The sequence below is a fragment of the Podarcis muralis genome, chromosome 5 (assembly GCF_964188315.1).
Source record: "Podarcis muralis chromosome 5, rPodMur119.hap1.1, whole genome shotgun sequence".
NCBI classification, from domain to species: Eukaryota; Metazoa; Chordata; class Lepidosauria; order Squamata; family Lacertidae; genus Podarcis; species Podarcis muralis.
Genome location: NC_135659.1, coordinates 72,708,075 through 72,726,990, shown reverse-complemented (window position 1 = coordinate 72,726,990; position 18,916 = coordinate 72,708,075). Strand labels below are relative to the sequence as shown.

General features: G+C 42.2%; 1 protein-coding gene and 1 long non-coding RNA gene across 5 annotated transcripts; one reads left to right on the top strand and one right to left on the bottom strand.

The window, feature by feature from the left end:
- Window positions 1-7: 7 nt before the first annotated feature.
- Window positions 8-12,050, top strand: PXMP4 (peroxisomal membrane protein 4). Of its 4 annotated transcripts, XR_003707318.2 has the most exons (6): window positions 207-488; window positions 2,194-2,256; window positions 2,982-3,180; window positions 4,349-4,539; window positions 9,464-9,582; window positions 11,325-12,050. XR_003707318.2 is itself a non-coding variant. In XM_028734886.2 (5 exons), the coding sequence occupies exons 1-5, from the start codon at window positions 376-378 to the stop codon at window positions 9,483-9,485; spliced, it is 588 nt and encodes a 195-aa protein (XP_028590719.1). In that variant the 5' UTR covers window positions 207-375; the 3' UTR covers window positions 9,486-10,956. The 4 variants fall into 4 exon arrangements, 3 of the variants coding, with proteins under 3 accessions (XP_028590720.1, XP_028590719.1, XP_028590718.1); XM_028734886.2 differs by lacking the exon at window positions 11,325-12,050 and having other exon boundaries at window positions 9,464-10,956; XM_028734887.2 differs by lacking the exons at window positions 207-488; window positions 9,464-9,582; window positions 11,325-12,050 and adding an exon at window positions 8-84 and having other exon boundaries at window positions 4,349-6,018.
- LOC114599504 (uncharacterized) lies at window positions 4,652-18,763 on the bottom strand. The gene is made up of 2 exons (XR_013392991.1): window positions 18,521-18,763; window positions 4,652-4,855 (listed from the first exon to the last, which is right to left on the bottom strand). It is a non-coding gene; the product is annotated as an uncharacterized LOC114599504 (long non-coding RNA).
- Window positions 18,764-18,916: the final 153 nt, after the last annotated feature.

Genomic DNA, 18,916 nt, shown 5'->3' with positions numbered 1-18,916 from the left:
AGCCAGAGGCGACGAGAAGCAAAGCCGTCCCCTGACAGGTTGTAAGCAAGAAGACAAACGAAGGTTGTCTAAGGGCAAAGTGAGGTAGGCGCGGCACCGCCCCGTTCGCCCTCATCGGACCAGTGACTGAACGGAGAGAAGCCCATAGAACTTTTTTTTTCCCTAGCTGCTTGCACCTGCTATCGTTTTTGTTGCCCTTCCCTCGGTTGGGCGGAACTGTAGTGCGTGGGTTGAGTTTTCCACACCGACGCTCTTTGCTCAAGCCCCATTTCCATGCATTCGGTGCTCTAGGCAAATCGTCCCCTCGGGTTGCGAAAGCGCCGGGATCGGTGTGCGAGCGCGAGAGAGAAGGAGAGCGCGAGAGATTCTTCGGCCATGGGGGGCGAGACGATGTTGCGGACCCTGCTATACACCGTCAACTCCCTGCTGCAGCAGCGCAGATACCAGGCGGCGTTGGCCGTCGTCAAGGGCTTCCGTAACGGAGCAGTGTAAGCTCTGGCTGGAGAGGGACCGTCTCTCCTTTCCCCCACCCACCGCATCCCTAGTCCGGGAAAGGAGGCTGAGGGGCTCCCGTGTCGGCCGTGGGCGGAGCCTTTTGGCGGGCGCCGCTCCAACGAGGAGCTCTGAGGGAGGAAACGAGCCCCGGCCGGGCGGGAAAGCCTCCCGGGTAGTTTGCAAACCACCAGCTGGGGGCAAAGGACTCTCTCCAAAAAGCCCTTTCCACGGGGAATGCCGTCTCCGTCAGTGTTAGAAACAAACACGATTCGTGTGTGTGTGGTGGTGGGAATGAAGGCTCGCTTTCTTTCTGGCGCAGGGCCGTCTTTGAATCGCCGAGGGTTTCTTCTAAGCAAAATTAACTACGGTATCTGATAGTGGACGAGTCTTTCTCTGAGAGGATTGACAGCCACGTCTTTGACGAGGTGGCAGTAGACAAGCGTGCCAACTTGAATTAAAATATTGGGAAGAAGGGGCAGGTAAGCCCCGCCCCACATAATCAATTACAAAGGCAAGCGCACGCACACCGTTTGAATGGCATTGACTATCAACTTTGGGAGGCGGCCCCCTCAAATATTTCAAGGGGGGGGGAGGCAATGGAACCTCTCGGTCCCTAGGAGTTGGCTCCTATGGCAGTAGATATAACTGCCAGCTATTTGTTTACAGTATTTTATTACGGTTTCTATAAAATGTATACAACGCTTGATTGTAGGGGGGAACCTCGAAGCGGTTTATAAAAAAGTTAAAACAATAATAGGAAAAGTCCACAACAGTAGTAAATAAATAAGTTTACCACGTCTGTTTAATTTTCTGTGTGCACCTCACTTCAGTTGAAGCCAAAACCTGGATTTATGGTTGTTTTTCCAGTGACCTGAAATCAAGGTTGAGTTATTAAATATTAAATCCATGATGCCTCCTATTGTAGAAATAGGTTTGGATTAGTATGTGTAAACCACACCCTTGCTATGTTCTTTTTCTTGAATGTCAGGGTGTGGCTTAAACATGCTAATCCAAAACTATTTCTACAACAAGAGGCAAAATCCATCAACATAAGCCATAGCCAATAAACTAATACTGTTGAAATATATTTAATACCTCAGAAGTTATTTGTTGCCGAATCATATTGCTTTCTACTTACACACATTTCTAAAATCAGGTTTACATGCAGAGTGGAGTTACGTGTAAAGCGAGGGAGGGGGATTGGGGGCTTTGAGGTATTGTTGAACTCCAACTGCCATCAGCCTCAGCCTGCATGGATGGCCAGGAATTATAAGATGACAAGAGAGTTTTAGGCCAGCAACTTATGGAAGGCTAAACGTTACCTATCCCTGCTGTAAAGGGAACTGAGCTGCCGTTAGTGTAATCTGCATACCTGCACATATCATACAGCCATAAATAAATGGTTCTCTCTGAAAAATTGATTACTTTATGGCTAATGAGACAAATGCAGTGCTTTTTTTCGGGGGGAGGGGACAGGGGTACGCATACCCCTAAACATTTTGTAAATCCTTGTACTTTTGGCCATTTACTGTATTTATTTTTCCCGATCTGAACTATAAAATGGTGGTTTTCTTGAGTCTAAATGAGAGTACCCCTAAACAATTTTTAAGAAAAAAAGCACTGGACAAATGAATCAATAACTTGATTCAAAACAACATTTGTACGTGTACAGAGTTTATTCTCTTTTCCTTTTGCCAGGTATGGAGCAAAAATACGTGCCCCCCATGCTTTAGTGATGACATTTCTCTTCAGGAGTGGAAGGTATATTTATCAGTCCCTTTCTTTTTCATATATATGTGTGTGTGATTATTTCTTTATAAGACTATGTGATTTGATAAGGTTCAGTACCGTACAGCTATTGTCCTCTGTGCATATTAAACCCAGTGAAACAGGATCCTCCTTATTTCTTTATAAGATTTATTCACCGTAAGGTCCCAGAATCAATTATAACTGTACAATCTTACAATTATAAAAAACAACTAAAAACCATTCCAACAAAAAACAGAACATTCTTTCTCTCTCTGCATTTCTTTGGAATAGAGCACCTAGATTAGAATACAAGGAGACTTGTATTGTATGTCTTCTTGGTGTTAATGAATAGTCATTTTCTTTATTTTTAATTAAAGGCTACAAATGACATGTTTAGTGCTATCCTATGAACATGCACTCAGAAGGCAGGTTTAGAATGGCAGCCCAACAGCACAGCCTGTTTACTGGGAAGAAAGTCTTGGTTGTGTCCATTGGGGCTTAGGCTGCCATTATGTCACATTTACTATGGGATCTATTCATGCCCATATTAATTTAATTATTAATAGATTGGCTAATCTGTCTTTAGATTTTATTGCTTTCTGAAACTGGGATAAATGATCACTGTGACTTCCTGAAGTAGATCATAGGTTACAACTTAGTAGTTAATTTTTATTCACTTCTCTTTTAGTTGAAGAGTGTACTATCTGTAATAACAGGTCTTCATTTTTTTCTCTTAGTTTAAGGGAGAAATTGAAAGCAATTGTTCGTGCCACTTACACTCATTCCAGAAACCTGGCATACTTTGTATTCACATACAAGGGCCTGTTGGCCCTACAGTCGCGAATGCAGGGAAAGAAGATCCCATTTCACTCTTTCCTCGCAGCCTGCATTGGAGGCTGGTTGGTGTTTGGAGAAAATAACAATATTAACAGCCAGGTAAATGATGGTGTTGTGTGCTTCTGGGTTTATACTGCTGCCCATTTAATGCAAAGTGAAAATCAAGTGATGTTAGTGATCCAGGTTGCTTCATATTTAACTGCCCTTCAAGTTAAAACTTGAGGACAATAAAATAACTGTGCCCCAACACTTCTGCATCTTTCACTCACCAAGGTGCTCTATAGAATGGGGAAAAGGGTTGTATTAGCTCAGAATTCTATTAATTCGGTCCCATCACCAGTTTCTGCTTCTTTCAGCTGCCTGTTTTGATCAGGTTTTTAATTAAATATAAGCATTGCTTTTTTTAGGGACGCGGGTGGCGCTGTGGGTAAAAGCCTCAGCGCCTAGGGCTTGCCGATCGAAAGGTCGGCGGTTCGAATCCCCGTGGCGGGATGCGCTCCCGTTGCTCGGTCCCAGCGCCTGCCAACCTAGCAGTTCGAAAGCACCCCCAGGTGCAAGTAGATAAATAGGGACCGCTTACTGGCGGGAAGGTAAACGGCGTTTCCATGTGCTGCGCTGGCTCGCCAGGTGCAGCTTGTCACGCTGGCCACGTGACCCGGAAGTGTCTCCGGACAGCGCTGGCCCCCGGCCCCTTGAGTGAGATGGGTGCACAACCCCAGAGTCTGTCAAGACTGGCCCGTATGGGCAAGGGTACCTTTACCTTTAGCATTGCTTTAACTGGTGCACCAGTGACCCATCTAGCTCAACATATTGCTTCTTCCTGGAGAAATGGTTTGCCTTTGAAAGCTGCAGTTAGTGATATTTTTAAATGTTTCACAGAATTAGAAAGCTGCAGTGGCAAGAGGTTCTACAGAAAGCTGCAGTGGGAAGAGGGCTCCCCCCCCCCCCAAGTATGAAAAGACTAGGTTTTCTAGGTATGTTTTTGTTTCTCCCTAGGTTTACTCTGCATCAGCTTTGAAAATAGTAATCTTTCAACTCAGCACACAAATTACTTTTTCAAGCAACTAAATTTTGCAATGCTCGATCATACACTGTTGCTAAAAACGGCAAACTGTCCAGCTGAGAGACTACAAAAGCATTATCATGTTTTAAAAAAATGATTTGACATAAAACCACCTTGGTGATTGCCTAAATTGAGGACTGTTTGAAATAATCACTTTCTAGATATGTTCCTTGCCTAATATTTGTTTACAATTTCCCCCTACAGATAAACATGTACCTATTGTCTCGTATCCTGTTTGGCTTGTCCCGACTGGCAGTGGAGAAAGGTTACATCCCAGAGCCAAAACAAGATCCCTTTCCACTCTTTGCTGCTCTGGTTTGGGGGATTGTTCTCTGGCTCTTTGAGTACCACCGACACACTCTACAGCCATCATTGCAATCATCCATGACCTACCTGTATGATGACAGTAATGTGTGGCATGATGTTTCTGACTTTCTTGTATATAACAAAAGACCTGCTACCAATCAGTCTTGAAAGATCTTTTAGTAATGGCACATTCCAACAGCAGGGCTTTTATGCTTTTATTTGAACACACTTCACTGAAAATCGTTAACATTGGATGTTGATCTCTACATGGGTCTGGCCACGTTGTTCTGTGTAGGCTTCTGGTTTCTCTGGTTAGAGCTTGAAAAGGCCATATTTCAAGCAAACCATTTTGTAATCTTTTTGTAAGGTGTTCCTCTTGTCTGTAAGAGGCTGTTTCCTCTTCAGCTGCGGGTGGAAAAAATGCACTATAAATGCACTGATCTTAAAACTTGAGAAAATAGGGTGAAAATATTTTCTTTTAATACTGAAATAACAGGTGCCATAGGTAACTTTCTGCCTACATATATGCAATACAACCTTCGCTGCTTCCTCAATTAGCCATAGAAGAAATAGGACCATTCTCATCATAGTAAATACTACATAAAGCTTAAGATTAGGATCTTTGTGTGCAAATATGGTACTGGGAAACTTTACTTCTTTATGCATGTTTGTTAATTCATCTTTCTTACATTAACCACCTATAACAACATAAAACCAGTAAAAGTGCATTTAGAAAAAGAAGATGACGAAAAGGTGTGGGGGGGGGAGAGTTAAGCAACTAAGAGAGGCTTTACTGCAAGCACGGTACGTCCTCTGCAGTGCAAAGGGCCTGTTTTAAAAATTCATCATCAATGACTTAGATAAATGTCAAGATTTATTCAAAGAGTTGAGGTTCATTCCTCTATACTTACAGTCTAGAAAAAGCTATGAAACAAAAGAAAAAAATGGAGTAGATGGATTGGTGAAAGGGTAGATACAGTGGCAAATGAGTGATTTGCTTCTATTTTGACATCTTCACTGTTAGGCGTATAAATACCTGAATAGTTTTTTTTGGCCCTAGCCTCTTCTAATTGGAACAGAGGATGCAACTATACATTCTTACAACTGTTGTTGCAGTTGGCAAAATATGGTAACGCTATGTAAATAGACCTTTGAAAAAATGTATCTGATCAAGCATCTGCTGTCATAGAAGCAAAGATGCCAATGGATTGTTGAGGGTGTTGCTTTTATGACACTGCCTTATCAGAAAATGTTAAATATAAGGTAAGCCACTGATTATAGCACAATTATAGGAAAGTGACATAAAGTCTTGCAGCCTAATCCTCTGGGCTTGCAATGGCAGCTCTTTTTGTGCTAGTTTTGCACAGGATGGGGGGGAAAGCACTTGAGTTACGAATTAAATATACATAGGCAATGGGAAAATGCTGGGTAAAGAACACGGTTTTGTTTTGTTTTTTCACTTCTTGGGGTATTGTCATTGATTTTTTATTTGGTAACTTGTGATGGTTTATTATTTAGTCCTGTCAGTTGGAGAAGTTTTTTTAAAAGAAAAACTTATAGGGCCACAACACTGGTGTATGCTTCTTGTTCTTTTGTCACATCTTTCAGTGGTTTGCTTGTTTGGTACCAATGTATCAGCTTGTATCTGTGAGCATCTGTCTTGATCTGGCGTGTGAGCTGCCACCTTCTTTCTCCTGAATCTTTACTACCATATGTAAAATATCCTGCAAACACCCCCCTCAAATTCCCTGTCCCATCAAGTCAGAAAAATGAAAGAACAAACCCACCAAACACCTTCAGAACACTGTTGATATTTTAAGCAGTAACTATGTTTTGAGCTTTTCTGGTCTCTCCCCAACATTTGGTTGCTTCCATGCAAAGGCACTATCTTCTACCCCCCTCACCCCAAACAACAGACAGTACAGTAGCTGTTGCGAACTACAATGTCAGCATAATCGTAACAGTGCCTGCAATATATTTCCTTAATTTACATATAACTTCTACTGCCCTCCTGTCCCCAGAACGCTAATACTAAGCTCTTCTAGCAAACTGTCTGAGTCTCTTATCTGTCTGCAGTTCAGAGCACAAAACTGCCATAAAACACATCAAACTCTGGTCCCACCACAGCAGCACCCTTTACATATCTGTCCGTGGCAATTAACTGTGCTTTTTAAAGATTGCTCTCCTGCTGTGTAAGGATAGAATGCTATGCTACAAAGTCAGTCAATTTCCCAGGGAGGTAGCTGGAATAATTTTAAACAGCATTTAACATCCACCACTGTTCCTATAGCTCGATTGGTGAGGTCGAATCCCTTCTGCCACTAATGTGATTGAACAATGCCAGTGTGTGCTGGGGAAGTGAACTAGAAGTAATGGGTCTGTCTGAAGACTCTTGGATACATAGGTTCCATTCCTCACCCTTCCAGATCGTATTGTTCGGCAAGCTAAGTGTTCTGTTTGGTTTTCATGCTAATAAGAAAGAAACACAAACAGGAATAAGGAGACGGTTTGAAAATCCACCTCCCAAGCAGCCCGTCACATCAAAATTAAGCAAGTCCCAACCATCCCCACTCTGAAGATCAAAACAGACATGCATATGTGTTTACAACAGCTCAATTGTGGCTTCTCATTGAAGGCTCAGCTCTTTTGTGTTTTGTTCAAGAGGAGATCTTGGTTCCCAATGCTGGGGAAATGTCTATCCCTATCTGATTTGCCATAACTGTTGTGCTTGAATAACACTGCTTCCACAGCGTAATGAAATAGTGCAAGGAACATCTACAAATGCCATGCAGACTACTTAATTATTTCAAGGAGTGGGGGAAAATTGAAATAAGTAAATAGCTGCACCATTCTAAAAGTTTAGGAAATATAATGTTGAGCTCAAATTACAAAAAAGAAAAGTTAAAAACCCTATGTATTTATGGTCCTGTATTTATTCTTAATTCAAGTCCTCTAAAAACCTGAATCTATAATAAGGTATTGTTTCTCCTCCATTAATAACACTATTGGCTTGTTTTATAAAAGTTATTTACAATAGGCATCATAACATATATTTGGAGGTCTTGATTTGTAGACATCTGCAACAGATATTTACAAGAACAACAAATAGAACCAGTGACCCCTTGACAATGCCAAGAGCCTGTTTTGTTGTTTACGGTACTTTGTTTGCTATTTTTAGTGCATACTGCTCTGATTTCCTTAGGCAGTATTAGTGGGAAATAAGTGCCTTTTTGTGAAATACATATACACACCTTCATGTGGGTGAATGTGCTTCCCCGCACCTTACTGCTGTTTTCCGAATCATTTAGATTGGTAAACAGCAAAAAGCCACTTCACACCTGCAACTTTGTCTTTGTCAGAGGGAAATGTGTGCCAACATTTATTGTTCCATTTAGTTTGCCAGCTCGAATGACCCCTCTCTCTTCCCACACACTCTGTTCTGTGGTTTCTCCTGACACCCCCAGAACAAATTTCAGTGGGCATGTCAGGAGTGGGGAAACCGCACCGCACAAGCGAAATCATTGTGCAGGTTTCTATTGACAGGGCTTCTTAGGCGAATCCTGCCCTATGCTCTCTTCCTCTATACTCATGTAGGTGTTGTGTTTGATAGGAAAGCTTGTGGTGCTGTGGTCTAAACCACCAAGCGTCTTGGGCTTGCCAATCGTAAGATCAGCAGTTCAAATCTGTGCAACAGGGTGAGCTCCCGTTGCTCTGTCCCAGCTCCTGCCAACCTAGCAGTTTGAAAGCATACCAGTGTGAGTAGATAAATTGGTACCACTGTGGTGGGAAGGTAAATGGCATTTCTGTGCACTCTGGCTTTTTATCACAGTGTTTTGTTGCACTAGAAGTGATTTAGTCATGCTGGCCACATGACCCACAAAGCTGTCTGTGGACAAATGCCGGCTCCCTCAGCCTGAAAGCAGAGATAAGCGCCACACCCCATAGTCAAATTTGATTGGACTTAACCGTCCAGGGGTCCTTTTACCTGTGTTTGATATGCTTTGTAAAAAATAGATCTTTTGACTACATAACTGCAGGCTTTGCTTTTCAAAAATGTGGTGGTGACTAATTGCACATTTCTACTTTTGCCTTGTAAAAATATCAATTGCTGTAACTACCTTTACCTGGCACAGACTATCTTCCTATTCATGGTGCTACATATTTCAATAATTCTCTTCCTGCCTTCTGGTAAAGCAGCCTGATGCAGTTCTCTGTGTTAAGTTTTTAACAGCAAACGTAAGATCAGAAGACATCCAGAGATGATATATTCCAACTACACTTCATTCTATGAAGCCAAAACTGCTGAAAACCTTAGGAATCATTCCACATACAAGTGATTCTTCCTGGCGAGTTATGCCAGTAGTTCTCATACAAGCAACATATAAAAATGGGCATGGCATTCAGTTTGGCTTGCTGAGTTCATAAATCACGCAGAAAGTCTTAAATCCTATTATTTGGAAATGTGTGGGTTCATACCAGGGCTTTTTTTACAGCTGGAACTCACCAGAACTCAGTTCAGGCACCTCTCAGGTGGGTGCCATTGCCATTATAAGAAAACAAAGGAGGTGAGTTCATGGTGAGTTCCAGCACCTCTTTTTCTAGAAAAATAGCACTGACTCTGATACACAAAGAGATCTGTTGAGTGTTTGGAGACTTAGGTGTGCAATACAGTATTTGGCAGCGACAATGCAGAATTTCCTAAAAGATAACAGAATGTACATTTGTAACAGACTGAAACATTGACTTGAGTTTTTTCAGGCAATAGTGGATGCATTGAAACATACGGTTAAAGTAGCAGATTGGCCAGACTGTTTCAAATAAACTGCTATGTACTTTAACAAAATGTAGTAGAAAATTAACTTGTTAATTAGTAAGGTCTAGCTGCCAACACAGCTTTGCCACACCTTTGGTTTGATACTGAAGTATATGGAAACAAATTAAATGCAAAATATCTGCTTTAAGATGCACTTCTGTATAATGTGTTTTTTTCTCATTTTAACCTTTTTTTTTTAGGGATCCGACACGCAGCTTGTGAGAACACCTTACATTCTGACTAGATGTTTCTGTTCCTTAAGAATGTAAAGCTAAGTTTGCAATTGTGATGGAGATCACTAAGATACTGGGCAGAAAAGGTGATTTTAAAAAGAAGCCTACATGCATATATTTCTAGAATCCTTAGACTGTAATCTCAAAATATTATGGTTTACTTAAGCTTTTCATGCTGAAAGAAATAATAATTTCAGTATAAGGATCTTGTACAAGTGTAACATGCCTGTCAACTGTAATTTGGCATCTGCCAGCTTCATTAAAATGATATGCAAATTATGGGGAGCAATTAAATATGCATATTAGCTGCAGCTGTCCAAGTCATGGCTACGTTGGCAGTGTGGCCTTCACACTGACCAAGTTGTCTACCTCTGCTCTAAATGATTTATACTGTTAATTAAACTGCAGCTTAATTAAATTCATCTTCCTAACAACATGGAAATGATTAATTATAAACAAGTAATGTTGCTATTATCCAGTATTTCATATTATCACAGAAAATACAGTCATGGGTTAAACCATATAGATGTTGAAAGTATACTGGTGCCTGCCCTGGTATTTTTGACTACCTTGGTTCTAGGGACAAGGGTGGCACTTAAAAGTATTGTGAACAGAAGTATTATTATTATTATTATTATTATTATTATTATTATTATTATTATTATTATTATATTTTAGTTTAAAGACCATTCAATAATTCAGAATTTTGTCGTTCACAAAGCTGACCAGCTAATCCTAGCCAAACCAGTTGCTGAAACATATTGTCACAGCTATCACAAAAAGGCCACAATGGGATAAGATCTTGAGGGCTAATGACATGTTACACGTTGCCATTTTAAGGAGCTGTGCCACACTATGGAGCCATGTTGGGTACTAATTAATACATCTTTCATCTTGTCTATATGTCAGAAACACACTAGGGGAATCCCTGACTTGCCCCGGTTCCCCAGCACATGTTTTTTGCATTGTAGAAAAGACGAGAGAGAAGTCAAATATGTACTTCAAACATTAACCTGTGGAGAGATCTCTTTGATCTCCAAAGAATTCTTTTAAGAGCTGTACTAAGCATTATATACAGATGTATGTAACATTCTCCTGTGTGCGTTTTCTTCCTATTGAAGTAAGAAGCAGCTTCAGGAGGCTGCAAACTTAAGTGTGCCTCTTTCCCATACTTGCTGTATTTCTCCTCTGCACACACACCACAACCATGACAGAAAAGATTTTGACATCCATGTGGGGAAGGAGGGGAGGTGCCAGAAAAAGCAGCAAGCACACAGAAGGGTTAAACAGCCTCCCTACTCAACATTACATCATTCCTATACTATCTATCTCTCTATATGATGGGAAGTTACCTGTATCTGTGTACATAACATCCAGTTTTTCCTTAATGGTATCTAACTAGTTTGTTTCACTTCTGCTTGCAAAGAGACTGAGAAATAAAAATGAGATGGTGACAATTATTAGGTCATGCTGCTCTTGAATTGTTGATTTGGTAAAGAAAACAGAGAGGCCTTTCCCAATATCCATTTAGGAGAAACAGAGTAATGCCCAGCCTGAACACCCAGCACTAAATTGAAATTAGTTAATTGTTCATGACTCTGTAGCTGCAGATAGGAGCCCTCCATGCCTTGTGTAGGCTATTCGGAGTCATGACGACTGGTTTGGTTTAGTACAAGAAGTGCCAATAAGCATTGGGAACCCTGGCTTTGTGCAAGCTACTTCTCGAATGAGATGTCTTGGGGAAAGAAGTGTATATGTGAACCGGGGGAGTATCTCTGGTGGGTTGCTGTACTGAAGCTGAGTCTTGTCTTCTTCTTTTCTTTTTTAGAAGTACATTCTTGAACAGCACAAAAGTAAAGGCAGTTAGTTCTGAAGAACCCCCCTCCCCCGAAGTACCTAGGAAGGATTGGCTTTGTTCATGTAAATGTCACCTCTGTCGTTGTTGTTCCCTCCCAACCTTTAACAGAAGGTACACCATCTTGTTATGTTAGATTGAAATACAGATTAATATTGAAAGTTGCAAATCCAGTCCTGAATATTCCCTCTTTTGGGTGTGTGGATATCCTTTCCAGTGTCTGCATAATTTGCACTGCACTCTTAAACTAAGGTTACCAGATTTTTTTCAGTGAATCCAGGGACACTTTTCAACTTCCTACTAAATAGATGGATTTTGTCAGGGGACTGATTTGTAAATCCAGGGACGTCTGGTAACCTTATCTTAAACACCATTTTTAACCACCTTTGAGGCAACAGAACTGTGCGATGTTAAAGAAGAACAACCTCCGTTCCCCTGAAGTGGACAGGCTGGTGGACGGTCTGGCTACCCTTGGGGATGGAGGTGGGGGGGGGGTTAAGCGGATCTGTTCACCCTGAATAAACTTACTCCACGGATTTGAAATTAAACTTTTTAATTCCATTTGGCATTTCTGAGCTCCCTGCCAATGGGGATCATCGCCTTGCTAATAAAAAAATAAAAAATCTTTTGTGACAGTAGGAGGAACAGCTGGTGCAGCAGCTGTGTCCAAAAACTGCACACTAAGAGAGCTGCAGAGTCTCCATGGGGGAAGGGGGGAGCAGAACTACCACAAAACTCTGCCCTACTTTCTCACAGATTGGGGGTGGGGTGGCGCGTGAATCAAACCACAGACTGCTTCCATCTGGTCTAACTGTTGCTCAGTTTGCAATGTTACGGTAACGTTAGGATTCGATTTGGCATTTGTGAAGTATAGCAACCTTCCACTAAAGGAAGGTAAATACCTATCTCAAACTATAGTTCCCCAGAACCATGAAACCCACCAAGCTTTTCCCTCTCTGCAATTTTAACATAGTATATATATTTTAGCACCAACAGTACGGGGATAGACTACAGAAACAAAAGGATCTCTGCCAGGAATTAGTAAGACTGAGCCTTTCACATCAGGACACAGTGGCACAGGAGTTTGGCTGCATACATATCGTGCATATAAAGCACATGGCTTCCCCTCAAAGAATTCTGGGAGCTGTAGTTTACCTCTTACAGAGCCAATTCCCAGCACATTTACAAACTACAGTTCCCAGGATTCAATGGAGGAAGTCATGCTTTAAGTGTATGGGGTGTACACAGTCTTTGTGATGTGACTCCATAGTGCTGTAGGCTATGTGAGAGTAACAGAACCCTGTAAATTTTGGGGGTGGGGGGATTACACAGCCCCATCCATGCGCTGTCTCATTTGTACAGACCTGAAAGCCATGCGGGATCGCACTACAATGATGCATCTCCTATGCTGCTGCCGCTAAGTGTGGATGAGGGTCTGGCACAGCAAAGGCAAAGAGGGAGCAGATGATGCAACAGAGGAGTGAAAAGAACATGGCTGGAGGATGTAAATGTTTCCTTTACTAATACGGACAAGCAGCTTTATCTGAAAGCAGTTGCTTCTTGTTAAAAATGGATTGTTTACTCAATAGACCCCACGCAGTCACTACAGGGGAAAGAGATGGTGCTTCATCTTCATGGAGATACCAGCACTTTCTGACTTCATGAAATTGCCCAAAGCTCACTCTGCGAATTGAAAGAGGGTTGTCAACACAGACACCGGGAAGTAGTTTTCAACATCATTTTGAGATAAGCTGCTTTACCCATATGACAATGCAAAAACATCTGCCATGGTAAAGGTGGGAATCCTACGTGGTATCCCCAAGACTTCAAAAAGAGGGTTAGCACTCATGACTGTGCCATGATGAACCCACTCTACCACCAGCATTACTTTTCAAATACTGTCCTCCTTACTGATCACAAAGCTTTAAGTGGGGATGGGGAAGACATTCAATTCAGTTCACACTTAAAGGGAAACCTACCTAATTAAAACTTTCCAAAACAAAACACAAGCCGAGACACAACCATCCTTAGAAATTTGCACTTCCCCCAATTTTGCAGTGCAGTTCTCCAGCCAAGTAATTATACAAAAATGCACATACAAGGGTAAAGTGCATGGAAATGCATATATTCATGAAAATTATATATAAAAATGCATTGTATTTGGAAAAATTGCTTTGTAAAAATGTGTATTAGACAAAATCACGTACTAAAATGCGTATATTGGGAGAAATTTGTACTAAAATGCTAATTAATTTTCATGAGGATATTGGGGTTTTTTAAAACAAAAACAGGTAGAGATTCCAACTGAAGATTGGAAGAATGAGAAACTGAAACTGACATATTAACTCATCCTTAGCTTTAAAGCATTATATTTATCATAAAGCAAAAGTGTCCCGTGAAGTGCATTTGCAAGCAAAGAGTTACTCAATACTTAGCACATTCTCTAACTATCTTTTCAAAGGTATGAAATATTGATGTTGAACTCTTGCCTAGGGTTCCTCCTTTGGCTAAGGAGTGAGAGTACTTATTCTCTTGCTATTCTCAGTCTGCAGTAGTAAAGGAATGAATCTAACTTAGCTTCTTCTGGCTGGCAGAGTGACCCCAAGCAGTCTAGGCTTCCAACCACAGTTCCAACCTTTATGTGGCAACCATGAGGCTGTACTAGAGAAGCCGAAATACAGGTTTCATTTTAAACCTAATTAGTGTGTGCAAAACCTGTTTTATGAATGCAACCATTCCACCTATTAGGCTCTCTTATCGTGATATGACTTACATAGATCCTCATCCATTCTTAATGCAAACAAAATTGCCCCGCATAATATATAAACGCACCACACAAGCACACATATACAGAGAGACACTCATATATTTGATTGAATCTCATGAAGCCTCTTGTTTAATCTGATTGGCTTTGTGTTTGCAGGCTTGTGTGTTTGAACAATTCTAGTGACTCCTCTTCTGTTATATCCTATGGTTAAAACATTAAAGACTGACTGACTCATTTGGCAGCTACTTTCATATTAAAGGTAAAGGTACCCCTGCCCGTACGGGCCAGTCTTGCCAGACTCTGGGGTTGTGTGCCCATCTCACTCAAGAGGCCTGGGGCCAGCGCTGTCCGGAGACACTTCCGGGTCACGTGGCCAGCGTGACATTGCTGCTCTGGCGAGCCAGAGCCGCACACGGAAATGCCGTTTACCTTCCCGCTAGTAAGCGGTCCCTATTTATCTACTTGCACCTGGGGTGCTTTCGAACTGCTAGGTTGGCAGGCGCTGGGACCGAGCAACGGGAGCGCACCCTGCCGCGGGGATTTGAACCGCCGACCTTTCGATCGGCAAGTCCTAGGCGCTGAGGCTTTTACCCACAGCGCCACCCGCGTCCACAGCGCCACCCGCATCCATATTTTCATATTAATGAAATTTCACTTTCATATTAATGAAGTCTTAAATCGCATTGGCTTTTTTTGCAGTCACAATACACTGCTAACTTATGTTTAGCCTGGGTCATAGAGTCTGAAGGGTCTCTGAGGGTCATCTAGTGCAGTCCCTTCCAATGCAGGAATCGCTATTAGAGCATCCTTGACAGGCAGCCATCTAACCTAACTACTACTACTACTACTACTACTACTTCTTCTTCTTCTTCTTCTTCTTCTTCTTCTTCTTCTTCTTCTTCTTCTTCTTCTTCTTCTTCTTCTTCTTCCCCCCTCTGCTTGCACTTTCCAAGGGAGTCCAGTCCACCATCAAACAGCTCTTACCATCAGAAAAATCTTCCTTGTTTAGTTGGATTCTCCTTTCTTGGAACTTGAAGCCCTTGGTTTGGTTCCTACCCTCCAGAGAGGAGAAAACAAGCTTGCTCCATCTTCCATGTGACAGCCCTTTAGATATTTGAAGGTGGCTATCATATCTTTTTTTGGAAGAAGAGAAATGATGGCCTTTAAAATCTCCCCTGCAGTTTCATAAGGAAATTCCTAACAAGTGCTAACAAAGGGGATAGTTAATAAAGCTGCCTCCCGAGCCCCTCCAAGCAGGGCTTTTGTGCCTATAACATGCAGAAATCCATCAGGTGAAACTTTTCCTTTCCTGTCTCCATCCTGGGAAAGGCTCTTTGGTTGGCACTTGTGTTCACCATAAAGCTGTAAAAAGCACAAGAGCCCTACCTCTAAAAAGCTACCATGTACCACATTTCAGAATAAGCCAAACCATTTCAGGGCTGAGTTGTATGGCAAGTTGTATTTGATGTCGAAAGCCTTGGTTTGGTGGGAAGGAAAACTGTCCTATGACATTTAGGGCTTACATAACACAAAAGTGATCCAGACTGATTCCCTTCATCAATGCAGGATGCCAGCATGTCTAACACATTTACATTTTATTTTATCTAGTACACTAGTTTATCACTTGCAAGAAAAAACAAAACAAAGTATGCAACACTATGTAACTTTTGCTGCCTGAATAAAAAGCAAGATGGCACCTATGGAAACCAATCAAAGTGGCAGTTGAACTTTAGTTCAGCACTGGCAATGGAACAGTGCCCTCCTCTGCATGTGAAGGTAACAGGCAGGTATAGGGCAGGCAGCATGGCACACCTGGCTCTTTTCTTGGAACAGTTTGCTTCCACCACCCTCCTCTCTGTTGCCCGAAACAGCTGCCTCACTCTGCCTAATGGCAGGATGGGCCCCAGCACTACAGGGCAATCAGGCCTTATGCACGAAAGCAGAACCGGTTCACAATCAAACCTACACTCTACCATTTATTATACCAGAATCTATATTTCAATTTTTGCGAGAATCTTGTGTGGCATATCATCACAATGCACATGGAAGGGACTCCACAATCTAGACCATATTTTGTGGGTGTTCCACTGTTATCTTCTACTGTTCTGTCTTTTAAATGCTGGCTTGCTTCTTTTTCTTTTTGTCATGTGCAGCAGGAGCCTAGCACGTTTACTGAGGGCCACCCTTTTCAACAAGGTTTAACCCAAAGTGAGCGTGCACAAGGGTTCTAGCCGTGGTGACTATTTCATGGAAATAAAAGCATAGTACATGCAGTACAGTGGTGATCACAGAAATAACATTCAAAGGGGACAATAATAGAAACTGAAACAGAGGTATTAATACAATACATCAATGAGGCCAATTATTTTCACTGTTGCAATAGTAATACTGTACAATGCAATGACAAAGAAAATATTACAGTCTTATATTTAACAACTACAGTACTTGTGTTGCATAAGCCACCTTATCTTACAGTCCTACCTAGGTGGCCAACACTTACACCATTGCTTGCGCTACTCATGAATTTGTAGTTGTTTAATTACTCATTCCCATCCGTCCAGAATTATGGTTTTATGAATGTGTATCTAAACATGTATTTTAAAAACTTGAATCTGGTGCACTCAAACATGCTTTACTTGATTTTTCTACACAGTGTCTATTGTTTCCCTCCTATTTTTGTATGTTCCATGTTGTTTTCTCTCTACCTCACGCTAAGCAAATAATGGTTTCAGTGGCCACTCCACTGGCAGAGTGGCAGCATATATCTGGATTTGACAAAATATAAATATAGGATGACTCATCCCTGAATGTTTTCAGGTTTCCCATTTAAATCAACGGTGTTTTAATGTGCTTCACTTTAGCAGGATCATGTCATAAATAAAAAGTGAATGTATGCATGTGGTGAACACACTTATTATGCAGATTCACTTGCCAGGGCTACAAGGTTGACTTCAGTTTCTTTCTGCATGTAGATGTAGGGGCAAACATAATAAATGAAGAAAACTTTACAGCACCTGAACTTTTATCTGTAAGTTGGCTTGAGTTCAATCAGGGAAAAAGGCGGGGTATAAATTTTATTATTATTATTATTATTATTATTATTATTATTATTATTATTATTTCAAAGACTATGGGAAGTCTCCAGTGGAAGTTCTACAAACATGGAGCAAATACCCCAAGTACTCCTCTCAGGGTGCTTTTAACAGTATTTTCACATTTAGTAGAAGGCAACACCTGCAGGGTATACTAACTTTTGGAGGGTCCAGAAAACCAAGCTCTGGTGCAAACCTTAATCCATCCTCTAAGCCACTGTTCCAGTGTTAGTGAAATCATTGGGTTGTGTGGATTGAAGAAAACAGAATCACCCAAGTCATCATGTTTTGTTGGGAAAAGGACAACTGTCTAGGTCCAATGCTCTATTGCAAAGGAAGGGAACGTGTGGACCTCCAGTTGTTGTTGGACACCAACCTACTCCTCAGTCAACATGGGCAATAATCAGAGATGGTGGAATTTAAAGTCCAGCAAGATCTGGAGGACAACAGGTTCTTCACTGCTGCCTAACTGCATCCAGATGTTGGTTCCGATGCAAGCATGCCATTCATAACAGAAGCGGTTCTTGAGGGCACAAGAAACTGATAGGGAAAACGGATTGTGAAAGTTGGCAAGAAATGGCGGGGTAAGGGAAAGAGGCATGTTTCCTGAAGGCCAACAAACATCACTGTCAATCTTATTATTAATGTAACTATTCTTCAATATCATCAATACAGACTTCTTTACAAAGACAGAAAAGAAATTATCCTGTGGTACCTTACCAACTAACACATCACAGCATACACTACCGAGCACCAAAGCTTCAGATTTGTTGGATATGGCTACCCTTCTGGAATATGATAGATCCCTTCCCCAAGGAGTTTGCAAACTAATATTTGGAACACAAGAGACAAAAGTGAGAATGGGGAGAGAATGGGGGTTAGAATATGTGGTTGGCCTCAGTGGGGGATGAGTACTAAGATCCTTTCAGTAGAGCTTGAAGGTGCTTTAAGCAGCAGGACTAACTCAGTTCGTGTGAATTAGTCCTAGCACGAGCAAAGTTCCTTTTAATCTTTGCCAAGGCTCAGCAATCACAACCAGCCCCCACAAGCCTAGGATTCCGAGATAAAAGGCTTGTAGGCCAGAAGGTCTGACTCTGCATGCATCCTTGAAGCTCTGCCCCAGCTCCCGCCAACTGAGAAATTAAAGGTGCACAGACCACAGCTTGGGAAACTCGCTGCACGCAGGAAAGGCAGCGCTGCCACGCCATGCATCCTTAGGTTAGGTGAGAGTAAAATCCCATTTACCGTGTGTGTGTGTGTGTGCGCGCGCGCGCATGCGTTACTTCCGAGTAAATGTGCCTGGAACCGACCTGAGCGTTCAGAGAAAAGTCGGAGAAGCTACGCTGCGAAATGAGAAGAAAGTTGGTACAACGCAGGGCAGCTGGGGTGCAGGAAAGCGGGAGAAACTAGCGAAGGATGCGCCTTCAGAAAACAAACACTTACGCCGCAGCAGCAGCAGCAAGCGCCACTGACGCGCCTTGCGCGGTCACCGAGGTTCCCCTCACAACTCGCTGGGCAACACCGCCTCCTCTCCCACGTGCCCCGCCGCAGCGTCTCCCGTCCCTTCCCCCGCTCTGATTGGCTGAGCCCCGTTCCCCCTTCCGCAACCCGGGCCCTCGCCATTGGGCGGCTGTCAGAACGTTCGGGCCGTCACGACGGCGCTCCGGCGTCCTCCCTCTCGCAGCCAACGAGGCGGCGGCGTGGCG